We start from the raw sequence: 15,702 nt of genomic DNA, 5'->3' as shown, positions 1-15,702 counted from the left end.
TAATGTTGGAGATGGCATAAGAGATTAAGGAGGAAGAGTAGATGAATTGCAACAAGTGTTGAAGAGTTGTTGTTGTCGACGGTGATGGGAGCAAAGGAAAGATCCGAAACTTACTATATCATATAAGAAATATGATATAACTATATATATATATGAAACATATCGCCTAATGATTCTCGTACAATAATGACCAATCACTTTCAATAATTATTATACACTCAATTTACATTTTGTCTAAATAATACTCTTTCTATAATTTCAGTTTAATAATATCAATTTTTGTGTAATGAAATTCCTTCTTAAAAATTAGCTTAATAATATCAAGTTTGGTGTAATGAAAATCCTTTAAAATTTACTATTGTGTTAATAATTAATAGTTATGTTAGTTTTCATGTTAATGTTAGGCTAGTTTTCAAGATCAAATCCAAGACCTGTTAAAGATCTCTTAATTCTATTAACTCGGGAGGGAATTAATAATAATTTCTAAGCAAATCTATAAAAAAAATCACTTAAAAAAATTAGCCAAAATTCACCATGAAAGATAAAAAAAAATAGAGAATTTCTTAATGCGACCTTTGTATTTCTAAACATCACAGGGAAAATACAAAAATGCTTCCTAAATCTGAATGGACCATAAGTCAATAGAAGGTTGACTTAATGTGAAAAAAACTACGGAGATTCGTCTACGTAAACATTATGGATATGCATCTCCGAGCGCTGTTTGTATATAATGTGCCAAAACCCTTCTTTTTTTCTCACTTGTTAAAAAAACAATTTTTTCTCTAAAATTCTCAAAATCACATTGTCTCAAAATCAATCAAGTAACATCAAAGTTTCTTCAATCAACACCAACTACATCAAAGAACTTATCCAACTACATGATATTTAAAAATTCCTCACTTGTAAGTTTTTTATTATTGTAAACTTTTAATTTTTGTATAAATTTGTAGAAATTGATGATTAGGTATTGAAATACATAGTTTATGCATATTTGATAGTTGATGTATTATGAGAAATGTGTTTCATAGTTAAAAGTAATTATCAATGTATTATTTTTGGGGTCTTGGTGGTATTCAAGAGTGCTATTGACAAAAATGAAAGTTGCAGGAAAATTCGGAGATGTATCTCAGTATTTTTTCAATGTTTGGATTCCCAGGAATTGGAGACGCATCTCCGTATTTTACCAGTCTCCATTTTTTATTTTTCTTGTTTGTAGGGTTGCTTGTAGTAATTGTGTGACACTTGTTGGGTTTACTTACATGCATTACGGCTAATAGAGACTATAGACTGAGACACAACGGGATTGCACAACATGCATTTGTTCGGAGGAAAAAAAAAGTCAGGTTTCACAGGCTCATGTTCCCTCTAGCCCGATTGATGCGGAGGTGTCGACTTCTGGAATTCATATATCTCCATCTTCTTTTCCCCATACGAGACGGGTGTCATCTAGTGATGCGTCACTACCTCCATCTTCTCATATGCGACAAGTTTCACCTACTCAGACAACAGAGGTATCCGAGTCACCGGAGGTATCTCAATCACTAGAGGCATCAGTGTCACCCCAGGCACCTAAGGGGCCTCAGACTGATGAGACAACATGGGTATTTGGAGAATACCTATTAGAGTTGTCATTGTTGCCTCTTTACCTGAACCATATTGTCAGACATATCTGCGATGGAGAGGTAAAATTAGTTGGATTCATTCTTTTTAAATTACATTTATTATTATATTACAAATTTCTGACTATGATTTATTTTTCTGTATGACCATGATTCGCTGAAATTTATTAACCATTGGCGGAAGATTATTGGCTTGCATCAGCCTATTGACGAGTGGTTTCAAGCTGCTTTACAGCTATCTGGGATGAAGAACTTATGCAAGATCGATTATATTATTGTCAACCACGGGATGCTTAATGCAATCTTAATGAGATGGCATACTGAGACCTCATCATTTCATCTACCACTTGGTAAGATGTCTATCACACTCGACGATGTGTCGTGTCTGACACAACTTTTGATTAGGGGAAACTTTTAGATCATGAGAGATTAGACATTTGATTTGATGGTAGACTATTTGGGAGTTAACCCAGACGTTGCCTGGAGGAAGTTTGAAGCCACCAGAGGGGCTCATGCTAGGTTTCGATTCCTGGAGAATGTATAAACAAATGAGTTGGTTAGAAAAGTAGACTGCTGGTGACGAGGAGCATGTGGGCAGCATAAAGCGTATGTTATGAGAGAATACATGTTATATTTGGTTGGCATTGCCGTTTTTATGGACAATAGTGTAACTTATGTTGATGTCATCTACCTACGATACTTCGAGGACTTTGAGTGGATCCATGAGTCCAACTAGGGGGTGTTTGTTTGGTCTACTTGTACTCTTGATTATCTGAGAGTTGCAGATGGAAGACAAAGCATGTGACAGACAACATCACACTTTTGACGGTAATATTTATTGGTCTTTTAGTGTTTGTGTGTCATTTTCATTATATTTTTGCAATGCCCCTACTAATGATATGTGTTTTGCAACGCTTTTCAGGCTTAGATCCTCCAGCACTTCTCACGCATCTTCGGCTGGTTGTGTGGATCGAACTATACTGAGGATATGTCGTGTTCTTCTGTATTTGTCCCGCTCAGAGGAAACTAGGCGAGAGACTTGTTTTGAGTGTATCTTGACTGCTTGGTAGCAGAGGACATGCACTTTAACACATATGTCGATCACCGTGAGATGCAGCCGTTTAATGACCTAGTCTTATACTCCTGATGCTTGGCTTGTGATTCACGTCTGACATTTTCTCATTTACCTGAGCGCGTCATGCGTCAGTTCGGCTTCCCCAGACTATTCTCACGCCATGTTGTCTTTGTTTCTCTCGCTATGACACGTAGAGATATGGATGTCATGTTTGATTATCATCTTAGTCATCTGATAGCAGAGGAGGCACGAAGTACCATAGTTAAGAGCGACTAGAGTTATGTAGACGGGTACATAAGGTGGTTCTTCTAGGTGTAACATTCATATATGGTGCAAGCTGCTATAGAAAATTCATTAAGGTCAACTCATCGGGAAACACTAGAGGAGGAGCATGCTAAGTTAGATCATGATCATGGTGTGTTGCCTAGACGTCACTGTATTGTGGAGACTACGCAGACAAGTATTAATACATGTATCTTTCATGATGGTTCTGAAGTAAGGGGGTCCTAGATGTCATTATAACAGAGACACGATAGGCACTAAAGTACTAACAGCGTCAGAGCACGAGGGTAGATGAGGTCAAGGAGATTGAGTCCAACATGTGCAATAGTTAAAAATATTTGTAGTTTGAATTTATGTTCGATTGTATTTTATTTTTACTTATTTCGACTTCATTGTACATTTCAACTATATTGTGTATGTCATGAAGACTTATTTTGACTCTGAACTTATATATGTCATTTTTTGCATAAATCATAAAATTAATCCAATTAATACTCATCACATAACAACTTAACATTTATAAATCATTTTCATCTAATCAATCATAAAATTAACTTAAAGTGCATTGTTTTACGGTGATGCATATCTATAAACCTTAAACGGTGATACATATTTGTAAACCTTAAACATTGATGCATCTCCGGATCAATAAATGTTTAAAATAAACCTTTGAGATAGGGATGCATGGAATGTGTTTTAAAATATTTCAGAAATGGATCTTCAAATTCATGTTTACAAAATATATTGGTGTGCCTCAATGGAATGCATCGGATGTAGTTTTAAATATTTCAAAGATGCATCTGCATATCAATTGTAACATTAACTTAAAACAAATATGCATCCAAAGATACACCTCTAGAATCTAAAAGGCATTTTAAATTTTCCATAGGATGTTTTTCCACCCTATAGAGTGGGATAAGAAATCCCGAAACAATAAAGCAATGACAGCATTCACGAGCCTGCTGCCGCCAAACTCCTTGCTCTTAGTTATATCTCAAATCTGTATACCCGCATTGGAAAGACTAAGTGCCCACATGTTCTAACATCTTCAACAAAAATATCCTAGTACTGTCACTCAAAGCAATACTACAGAACCAAAGAACCTGGAAAGCATGGTTGCTCTTTGTTTAAGCTTTCACTTGCAAAACATTTTTTACTAGATGCTGAACAAAATATCATATGACACTCAATTGGGTGCTTATTTCTTCGGCAAACACGGGCTAACATTATCAACACTAAGATAAATCAGCAGATAGAACCAAAAGGGATTTTTGAGAGGAAAAAGCTCACTTAAAACGCTAAACCATATCATGATATAGTCTTACATAAAATTGGGCTCATTAAATCATCACCAAAGGAAGAAAATTCAGAATACACAATAAAATACAGGGACAGAATATGGTTATACAATATAGGCAATATTTGTCCCTAAGCATGGTCAGACCTGCCATCGTCCTCGCTGGTTTCATCAGCAGCGTGTCTGAAACATCAACGACAATCAGAAAAAGATTATTGTTAATGCTTTGAATTCCAGCTAAACCAACTACTGAGATGGTGATAAAAATATGAATGTTTTATGAGTAGAGGCTAAAGAATGACATCAGAAATGAATCAAAACGAACCGCCAAGATGATGTTAGATTCCTAGCTTTTCTGTCCAATTGAAGATTTTCCAAAGCATTTGATGCTTGAATTACATCTTCGGGAAGTTCTTCATTGTCATATCGCCAATTGTACTCATCCTTCCTGTATGCAGACCCGGAGGATCCTCCTCTTCTATCTGAATGCTTAGAGTGTAAATTAAAGGAAATCTCCAAGCATAAATTACTATAAAGCTAATCACAAAAAATACCCACCAGATGCTTGAGATGAGGGAACAGCCCTGCAACAAAACAAATGGGTTACTTGAAAATTTTCTACTGAGAAAGATAGAGTTGTAATAGCACAAATAAAAAATTTAAATAACAAGTAATATATGACCAACTTGCAGAGAAATAGAACACTCTTGTAACAATAATTATCATGAAAAAAAAAACACTTTCTAAGAAAAAAGTGCTTTTAAGTTTCTAAAAAAAATCATAGCATGATAAACAATAGAATTTCTGGTTATTTTGAAAAGCTACAGAGTAGCATCAAAAAAATAAAAACTATAAACTACTTCTTAAACTATACAAAGTATCTTCGACAATAAAAATAAAACAAAAAATAGCTTCTGTTTTACGTAATGTATCTAAATAACAGATATTATTATTTTATACAACTTCAAAAACATTTTTAAGCTTAAACAAATGATACTAAATACAGTTATGTACCTTCCTAGTGGAGGTAAACCACCAGCCACAGAAGATGAAGAATGCCTTCGTGTGTTCCGTGATTCTGAGTTTGGCAAAGGCTCAGTTTCTGAAGTAGTGAACCTCCTACCACTAGCCCTTGCTTGGGATAAGTTCTATCATATTCACCATGCAATCAATCAATAGTCAGTATACATTTGCAACAATTCTAATAATTGTGGTTTCAAATCATTTATTTATCAGAAAGTACTACCATCAACAGAAAGTAGCAACTCATGTATAGTTCTAAGCAAACAACTGAATTCTTATTTGTCTTTTTATATAGTTTTGTGTCACGTGGGGTGTGTATAAACATTCAGTACAACTCAGTCAAGGATCCCTAAATCACCAGAAAATTAGGTTGTAGTGTATGGGTCATTCAATCAAGAAAGCCTTAAACATGTCATCTATACTTTAAAATTTCAACATTTTTCAGATTTACAAAATATATCACTTCATCCTGTTCTTTATATCGCTGCCTCCCCAATCTTAACCACAGTTAATTATTTTCCTTCCTATATCTCCTAATATAAAGTTTCATAGTCTCAAATTACAACACTTCACCTCTACGATACTAAAAATCATAATTAACCCAACCTATGGATCCTACTGCATTTTGACATGATTCCGATTGTAATAGGATTTCAAGCTAGCCCAACTTGAGTTATCACACTACATGCAACACGAGACAAAGGTGCAAGGAGAACGGTTCAAAACTATAACATTAAACAAGGCAAATACTTTCTAGCTTGGAATGCCAACAAAAATGTTTTGCTTAAGTTCGATCATACCAACAACAACAACTACCAAGCCTTATCCCAGTAAGTGGGGTTGGCTACATGGATCAATTTCCTCATTCTATCCAAATCGTTAATCAGGAGATCTTTCTTAATAATTTCTCTTATAGTTTTTCTAGGTCTTCCTCTACCTCTAGTTGTTTAACTCTTCTCCATCTGGTCTACTCTCCTTACCACAGAATCTTCAAGTCTTCTCTTTACATGCCCAAACCACCTAAGTGTGTGTTTGAAAGCAAAGTCATCCACTGCCACCTCATGTTTAAGAGCTTCCCACCATGATTTTTCTAAAGCTACAATTGTTAGGTTTTAAAAACCGTAGGGTGGTGCCATAATTTTTCAGAATTCCAAACATAGGCCAAGTCTATTTTTCACCATCTTTTCTACTATAGTTTCTACCCCCAACAAACAAAATAAAACTGCAGTATATGCAACATTGATTCCATTACTAAACAATCCAAAACCCATCATAAGCACAATGCAGTACAACCTAGAAAGCTCAGATAAGAACCGGCACGGTAACAAAGAATTAAAGAGTGGCGTGATGAGTGCAACTAAATGAAAAACCTCAAATTTCAAGAATCCTTCAAGCACATCCAAGAGCACAGGGCTGTCTCCATTTCTATTAAGATCATATCCATTTTTGCTACTAAATTCTTTCAACTCAGACTTCCAAAAATCTTTCTCCTGCAAGAAAGAAAGTATGTCAAGTCAAAAGCAACATAATAACAGAAAGAAAAAGAAAAGAAAAAAACCAACAAGATAATAAATACAACGATAAAATACAAAATCGATTGATTACCAAATTACATTCTGGAAGATAAACTTTTAGCGAGTGAGTGAGTTGTGCCCAGTCAAGGTATTCACATACCAGTGCAGTAAGAAGTCTACCTGCATGGTTGAAGAATACCAAAAAAGAATTAATAATAGTAAGTAATGAAGCACATTTCACACTAGATCAAAATCGAGCATTACAAAAACATGACCATCTCCAAACACAAATCCCCATAACTCATAATTCGGCAGAATAGAATTCACGAATCAAAATGCAGGGGGTCGGATCCGATACAACAAATGTATAGGAATATATAGTAATAAATAACTGAATTCAAGCAATTAAGCAAAAATAACATTATCATAGAGCATATAAACACAAAATGAGTATGAAAATGGTGAATTAAGAATAAAAAAGGGAAAACAAAAGGGGTTACCAGAAGGAGAAGCGTGAAGCTGTTTAGCACGATCGTTACAGCTACCTAACAATGCAGGAGGCAGAGCTTGATCCTTTTCAATGACACGATCTTCTTCTTCAATAGCTTCAAAGACACTAGCTCTTAATTCAGCCTGAAACAACAAGAATTGAAGAACCCTAAAAATTGAAAATTGGATCTAAATAAGAAAACCCTAAAAATGAAAAGAGAGAAGAAAAATACTCGGATCCTAGCGAGAACGCCTTTCTTCTCGAGAGTGCGAGTGACGAGGGTTTTGAGGTCCATCATCTCTCTCGTGTAATCGTCCATTGCTTTCAATTTCCAGTTTCCAAACTCTTAGCTCTCTTCTTCTTCTTCTTTTTCTCTTCTATTGCGCCAAATCCCAATTATTATTTATTCCATTTTTATGTTATTTATATTTTTTTATTTATTATTATTACTATTACTTTTTAATAAAGTGTTACTCTTTTTTTTTCTTTTTAACTAACTCTTTTATTACTCTCTTTTTTAGACTATATTTATTGTCAGGGTGCGAGTATGAGCGGTTTTGACCATAAAAATCATCTGAACCGCAAGAGAAAAAAGTATGTGGTTCAGTTGATTTTTAAAAATAAAACTAAATCAAATCAATATGGTTTGGATTGGTTCAATTGGTTTGATTTGTTCGGTTTTTTATAATATTTTTATTGAGTCATACATACACCTATAGAGAACAACATAACTTTGTGTTTAGTCATTCATACATTATTAAATAACATCAAAACTTATCTTAGACAAAAACTTCGCATTTAATATACAAAAAATTAGATTAGACAAAAGTGGAATAAAAAACATATATAAAACAGTAGCATAAAATAATATCAAAGACATTATAATAAAACATGAAAAACATGAGATGAGAGATTAGAGAAGATGGAAAAAAGAACATAAAAGATGTGGGATTGAGAAGAAAGGTGCGATAAAAATGTAATTGTAAGAGAAAATAGTAACATCAAAAATAAAAAAGAAAGAACATAAGAGATGAAATATTATAGTATAAAGGCAAAACGTACATAGTAAAAAAGATGAAAAGAATGTGCGATACTATTAAAAAAGATTTAAAAAGGTTGAAATTGAAACCTAAGTGTGAATAAGAGAAAAATGTTTTTAATTGTAAGGTTAATGCATACTAAATTTGAGTTTTGGGTTGGATGTGCGATAATTGAGGTTTGGGTTGTAACATAATGCGGTTTGGTTTGGTTTAGTTCGGTTTGAAAAATACAAACCGCAAACCAAACTAAACTGTGCGGTTTTGTTAAAAATGGTCCAAACGCATCCGAACCAAATACGGTTTTTTGCGATTTCGGTTTGATTTGATTTGATTTGCGTTTTTCTATTGAGTTGGTTTGGTTATGAACTCTCCTATTTATTGTTAGTCTCTTGACTATTTAACAGAGAGAAACTCTCTATTATTTTTAATTATATTATTTTTACATAATTTAAAGTTAGGTTAGGTGAGACAAGTTTGTAATTATTTTAGTGTATCTTTTACTTAATTCATAAAACTTAGTCATTTTCATATCAATATTTTTTTACTTTATTTTTATGTGGTTAAAATATTCTAAAAATAATTATTAAAAGTAATGCTATAATTATTTATTATTTTATTATATTTTTTATTGTACAATTGTTGTCTTTTAGAATTTTTTAGTAATTTTCGCTCTTCATATTTATTTATTTCGTATTTGATGATAGATATTTATAAATATATTTTATTGAAGTTAATTTAATTGTTAATAAATATAGATGATTTCAAATATTTTAAATTAGAGATTAATTGTAATACATTGTCAGTGTAAAAGGGTTTTACACCATCACTTAATTATAGACGTTGAATATTATAAGAAGTTTGACTTTTATTTTAAAAATCTATAAAGTAATATGGGTGATGGTGATGACCCGACGGTGTAAAACTTTTTACACTGAAAGTGTATAGTAATTAATCTCTTTAAATTATTAATTAATTTTATGATTTATATTCTATTTTTATCTTATATTAAAAAGTTGTTAAACATTAAAGATAATTTTGTAATTTATTATATATACTTACTTATTTATTATTATATCCCTTGTAACTATATGTTTGACTTAAATGTATTTTTGATCTCTGTAGTTTGATAAATTTTAACATTTTGTCCCCCTATTTTAAAAATAGTTTTTTTATTTCGTTGATCTTCCTCCACTTTTGCATATGTATCAGAAATTTTTATCTAAATAACCTATTTTTTCAAATAAATATCCAAAATAACCTACTTTTTCACCTATTTCCCAAACTAACACACTTTCAAATAAAAAATCTTTCTTCTACGTATTTGTACAATGTCGCCAATTAGATTGGCGTATGCTCTTATGTGTTGTACACAGACGCCAATTGGATTGACGTCTCCTTTGTTTTAATGTTTGAAAGTGGATTATTTTGGAAAATAAGTGGGAAAGTAGGTTATTTTGGATATTTATTTGAAAAAATTGATTATTTGGATAAAAATTTCTACTTATCACTGATGATTATGATGGAAAAATATTAATAACGTGGTAATGTTTATTGGTTTAATCTAATTTTAAATGTTTTTTATTATTTTACAAAATAAATTTATACTTTTTAATTATGATTTTTTATAAATTAACTAATTAAAATTCTTTAAATAAATTTATGGGTCCAAAACCCATTAAGTTTCAACATGGGCCTGATACTCAAGATGACAATTTAAGCAGCATGAAAAAACTATATAAACATTAATGACATTTTATCAAAAGTCAAAGTAGTTTCACAACAACACCTTTCAACTACAATCCAATATGATAAACATGACCAACCACACTTTCAATTTTAACCAAACTTTTTTGGAACTCTTATATGTACAAATCAATTAGAAAAAGAAACTATCTATTATGAGGTTTGATATAATATTTCTCAATTGCATATGTAAAAAATTGATAAAACTTTGAACAGAGACAATGCAGACTTTTCAACATCTTCTTCTTTTGGATTAAGCTGCAGCAAATTGCATAATTTATAACTCAAAATCATCATATTCTGCATTGTGCACCTTGTGAAGCCATTATAAGAATGCATATTTATGTACAACAATTTTTCCAATGCAAAAGAGGACAATGTATGCTCTTTGATAGCATTTAAACATATGCAACAAGCCTTTAAAACATATAACTTTGTTAAGTTGAATAGACTCATTTTGCAATGAAGAAAGCAAACCACAATGATTGTCAATCAAATTATTATTTTTCATGTCATTCCACTCATAACTTAAGATAGTTGCAAATCTGAATGATATCTTTCAAAGTAAACAATAATGTACAAAGAATAGACAAGCTTCTGCTGGATAACAAAGCATTAAAGAGGTTGATTGAAAATAAACTTCATTTTCTTAATTCTTTTTCTTAATCCCATGAACATATTACAGGTCGAGATACTTAACAGATTAAGACGTGATGATGATAACCTTAAAGCATGAGATGTTATCCTCATCACCATTAATGGTATTGGGATGAGGAACACCAACAAATTTTTCACCAATTATATAATTTTCACTTCATAACTTAATACATATTATATGTGAGATATGTATCACAAGGCACTTTCACCAAGTTTATTAATCATTAACTCAGGGTTTTGTTTTCCATATTGACTTGTGTGAATTGGAAAGATGTTTAAGTGACTTGGGTATTGGGCTTCATGCTAAACTTCATGGGTTTTGGGCTCTATCATACCCCAAATTTGCCCTCTTTTTTTCATTTTTCATCTGGCTTTTAGATTGTGATTCATCTACTCACATTCATGCTAGTAACATATGTATTATCCATTCATATTAACATTTGCAAACATCTTCCTAAACTCAAATGTTTGTGGTTGTTTACACCTAACCAAATTTAGGGTTTTTCCTGAGGCTCAAAGCCTTGGAGATTGCATTCATTTGGATTAAAGTTTTAAACCTTAAGGCTCAAAGCCTTGGAGATTGCATCCTGGTATTGCTGGTGCATAACCTTAATTCTTGGTTGTAGGCATCCTTTTGTTTTGGATGGTTAAAACCTTAACTTCATCATTGGCTTGATTTTCTTAGTTCATATCATTGATGGTTCTTGTCCATATAGTTTGGTTTGTGGATCTTGTGATTTGGCTTGAAACCTTAATTGAAGATGTTAACATTTGGTAACCATGATAATCTTGTGATTAACCTTAATCATAGATTCATGTCATTTGTGGACCTTTTGGTTTGTGACCTTGGATTGGGTAACTTTTACCTTGATCTTGTGATTTGGCTCGAAACCCTAATTGAGGATGCTCATAATGGTTATTCACCTTTTGCCCCTTGTTGAGCCATGAAACCCTACTTTTGGTTGTTTAACTTTTGTCAATGGGGTTGATCTTGTAAGGCCCTCATTCGTGGATTTTGACCAGTTGGTCATTATGGTTTGATTGCTTGACCTTTGTTTGATGATCATTTTGACTTAATGCTTTGTTTCATCCAAGATTGCTCTTGTTTGCATTCATAGTCATAGTCCATTGGTTCTTTACTTAGGGTGCATTCATGGGCTTAAGTTTGTAATGCATTGATTCATCCACTTTGATTCTTAGTCATTGCATTTATTTGATTTGGATTGAGGTTCATACACTCATTGTTCATGGTTTATGTCCCATTGCAAGTTGTCATTCATACATTGCATTGCATTTTTAGATTCATCACCGCATGACATGTTTTTACCCAAATTGACTTTTTGGTCAACCAGTTGACCAAAGTCAACAATCAAGATGGGAATCTCTAAGCCTAACACATGACATTTTTATCTTAATTGACAATTACCATTGAATTGCTCTAGACCATGGCGTGAAGTTTGATCCATATAATCATGTTTTGGTCCATTTGAATTAAAGTGATTTATGTGGAATGAAGGCATTGAATATGTTGTCATTAGGCCATTTGATATAACTTTCATAACAAGTTGCATACATTTGGTCCAACAAAGAGGTGAAAGTTGATTTGAACTTTGAATCATAGGTTTGAATTGAAATCACAATTTAGGTTTTTTCCATTAAATAAGCATGTTTACATAATAATCATAAGAGATATTTCATTTATAACCATGGCACATAATCATCCATGAACCTACTTCTTTACAAGCATACCACATGAGTCAACCCTAGTGACTATTACATTGCATCACTTGATACATGGCTTGAATCAAAAACCAAAAAGGACATCTTGCTTTGAACTTGGCAGCCATAATCTAAATGCTTCCATTGAGCTCACTTTGGGCTTGCAAAAACACATTTTTTCATTCAACCATTCATACCTATAATAACTTAACAAAATTTGCCCTAACAGAAAGACATAACTGACACTCAACTAACTGATTTTGCAGTTAACTCAATGAGTTTAATCCAACTAACTCCAAACCTCATATAACTAACTCTTAACCTCAACCCAAGCCTCAATTAAATCCAAACCTCATATAACTAACTCCTAACCTCAATCACACAAAAACTTTCACTCTCATCACTCTCTTCTCCCTCATCCCAAAGATCTCTCTTTCTTCATTGTTGCTCGAAGCTTCACAATAAAGCTTTGAAACAATATGAGCCGAAACTCTCTACATCTCCCAAACTCTCTCTCTCTCTGCTCACACGCAAGCAAGAACAATAATTCAACTCACGCAGAAGAAGAACGAAACAACAACAAGAACATCACAACAACATAGAGCAACAACAGCGATTTCCTACAAGCTAGTGAAGAAGGAGAAAAAGAACGGAGTATAGTAGAAGAGCGTTACCTGCGAAGCCGGTAACGTCGTCGAAACTGCGCCAGATTTTGGTACATGATCTGCAAAACTCACTTAAATTATTGATGCAATTCACTCATGAATAAACTTTACTCCATCTTTCATATCAAGTATGCGATTCAAAATCGATTATCGAGATCGACCTAAACGTTGGATTCCGTCGTGCCTGAGCTTCAATATGATTCCACGGCCGTTGAATTCGAAGTGAATACGATGCAATTCACAATTGCGTTTGCAGGAAGCAATTTTGAGTGCGATCGAAGGTTTCCATGGCGTCTTGAAGCACAATTTTGAGAAGTGATTATCGCAATTGCGTTTGAAATAGATGATTCAGGGAGTTTGACTGAGGGTTGAGGGAGCGTTTGAAGGTTCGATTGAAGGCTGAAGGTCGAAGGTGCGATTATGGTGATCAGCTGAAGGCCACAAGCTCGTGCAATAGGGATTTTGAAATTGGTTTTGACTGTCCTTGCAATGTTGTTCGCTGATAGCATTTTGATTCTTCCATGAAATCTCGGTTGGGCCTTGCAAACTTAACCCAACATGTGCTTTCTGCACCCATTATACATGTTCTCACCCCCTTATCCTTATTTCATTGTTTTGGCTTTGGGCTTGACGTTTGGCCCACACAAGTTATCTACTGACACCCCCTACCAGGCGCAACACCCCTAACATGTGCTTTTATGTTTTTTCCTTTTTCTATTTCTAGTTTTTCTTGTTGACTTCTTTTTGATATTTGTTATTTTTACTTCTAAATTTTGAGAAAAAACATGCATAACCAAGACCATAGAAAGATATTTTAGTTTAGTTAATTATCATTTTTGAAAATAATTAAAATATTAATTAGACTTTAGTGTTGTTTTGTAGAATTTAATTGAATTTTAATCCATTAGTGCTCTGTTAGAATTTTGATCCAACTCTTAGGATTAATTGTTTGAATTGGTTTTCTAACCATGAGCTTGCCATGTTCCCCTAGTTTATGACTTGTAAAATCATTTGATCAATTGATTAATCTTTAGGTATGTTATGTACTTGATTCTGATCATTTCCATTTTTATTGGTTGTGTTGATCAAATGTCACTTTGATCAACCAAATCCTTTGCATTGTGCGTAATTTCTCAAGCCTATTCAAGTGATCAAAAGACCTTTGATGACTTGATTGTATTGGATCTCAAGAGCTCAAGACCTCAAGATCCAAGATCAAGAGTTAAAGACTTCAAATCGGTACAAGATCTTCATATTGCAGACGGAGTGGACTACTTCTCAAGCACAACAAAGGTCAACACTTGTCAACCATGATTCAAGTTATGTGACATGAGCCTTAAGCAATATATAAGGAGTGAGAATGGAGAATTCCTTAACTCATTATAAATATATTTGGGTACGGGACAAATGACTCAATTACTCATCTTATTCACCTTTATTCATAGACTTTAGCACAATTTAAATCAAATGATTGTCAAGTATCTCTTCACAAGCAACATTGCAACAATCAAAACCTTCATTAACACTTGTTATTCATGATAAGAGTTACATGCCATGAGCCTTAAGTAACAAAAAATGATGAGAATTGAGCATTCCTATCCTTGGGTACATGATGAATAACCCGGTTGCTCAAGGTATTCACTTTTGTTCATATACTTAGTGTAATTCGAATCAAATGATTGGCAAGTCTTTATCATAAGGAGCAACAAGGAGAGTCTTCCTCGGCAACTTGAAAGTTATGATGAGAATCACATGCCATGAGCCCTAAGTATTAAAGAAGGAGTGAGAGTGGAGAATTCCTTAACTCATTATGAATATCTTTGGGCACGAAGTAAATGACTCAGTTGCTCATCGTATTCACCTTTAATCATAGACTTTATTGTGGTTCATATCCAATGACTACCAAGTCTTCTACATCTATCATTACTATCCCTCATCAGTTTTATATTGTCCCCTCTGCGGAACCAAATACCTTATCCCTTTGGATTCCATGTGTACTTTCTTGGGCCAATAACCAATACCCACCTTTGAACCAAGAGTTGTCTGTCTCGTCGACAAACATTTCATTCCTTTATTTTTGACCAATATGTTTGTTTACTCTTCGGTTCAGATTTTATTCCTTCATGGATTCAATATATCATTTTCTTTTGGTTTCAGATTGTTTGTTCCCCTACAGTGATATATTGTTTCCTTGGACCAAACATCATATTCCTTTGGGTCCCATACATATCCTTTTAGGATAAATAACCAGTGCCTACCTTGTGAACCAAAAGATGTTTGTCTTGATGTCAAACATTTAATTCCTTTTATTTTCGACCAATATGCTTGTTTACTCTTTGGTTCAAAGTTCATTTACCTTTATGGGTTCCTATGTCACCATTGTCTTTTGGGGCAGTTATACTTTTCATCACTTCTTATCAAATATATCTTTCCTTGTCAATTTCTTATTGTCCTTGTTCCGCATTAGTTCCACGAACTACGGAGCTCTGACTTTCTCATTGCACAGTGGGAATACGTAGGCACGAGGATGCGAATCCTTGGCGAGCACATACTAATTATTTCTTCCATCTTAGAGCAT

General features: G+C 33.4%; 1 protein-coding gene and 1 long non-coding RNA gene across 2 annotated transcripts; both read right to left on the bottom strand.

The window, feature by feature from the left end:
• Positions 1-4,244: 4,244 nt before the first annotated feature.
• Positions 4,245-7,713, bottom strand: LOC127091424 (protein TONNEAU 1a). The gene is made up of 8 exons (XM_051030058.1): positions 7,533-7,713; positions 7,311-7,443; positions 6,902-6,990; positions 6,667-6,786; positions 5,288-5,421; positions 4,832-4,857; positions 4,599-4,755; positions 4,245-4,456 (listed from the first exon to the last, which is right to left on the bottom strand). The coding sequence occupies exons 1-8, from the start codon at positions 7,617-7,619 to the stop codon at positions 4,405-4,407; spliced, it is 798 nt and encodes a 265-aa protein (XP_050886015.1). The 5' UTR covers positions 7,620-7,713; the 3' UTR covers positions 4,245-4,404.
• A 2,359-nt stretch (positions 7,714-10,072) lies between these two features.
• On the bottom strand, positions 10,073-13,771 carry LOC127096485 (uncharacterized). The gene is made up of 2 exons (XR_007792717.1): positions 13,134-13,771; positions 10,073-10,341 (listed from the first exon to the last, which is right to left on the bottom strand). It is a non-coding gene; the product is annotated as an uncharacterized LOC127096485 (long non-coding RNA).
• Between the last annotated feature and the right edge of the window lie 1,931 nt (positions 13,772-15,702).

This window comes from Lathyrus oleraceus, chromosome 6 (assembly GCF_024323335.1).
Source record: "Lathyrus oleraceus cultivar Zhongwan6 chromosome 6, CAAS_Psat_ZW6_1.0, whole genome shotgun sequence".
In the NCBI taxonomy this organism is placed as follows: Eukaryota; Viridiplantae; Streptophyta; class Magnoliopsida; order Fabales; family Fabaceae; genus Lathyrus; species Lathyrus oleraceus.
Note: the sequence above shows the minus strand (reverse complement) of the source record. Positions and strands in the feature narration are given on the sequence as shown.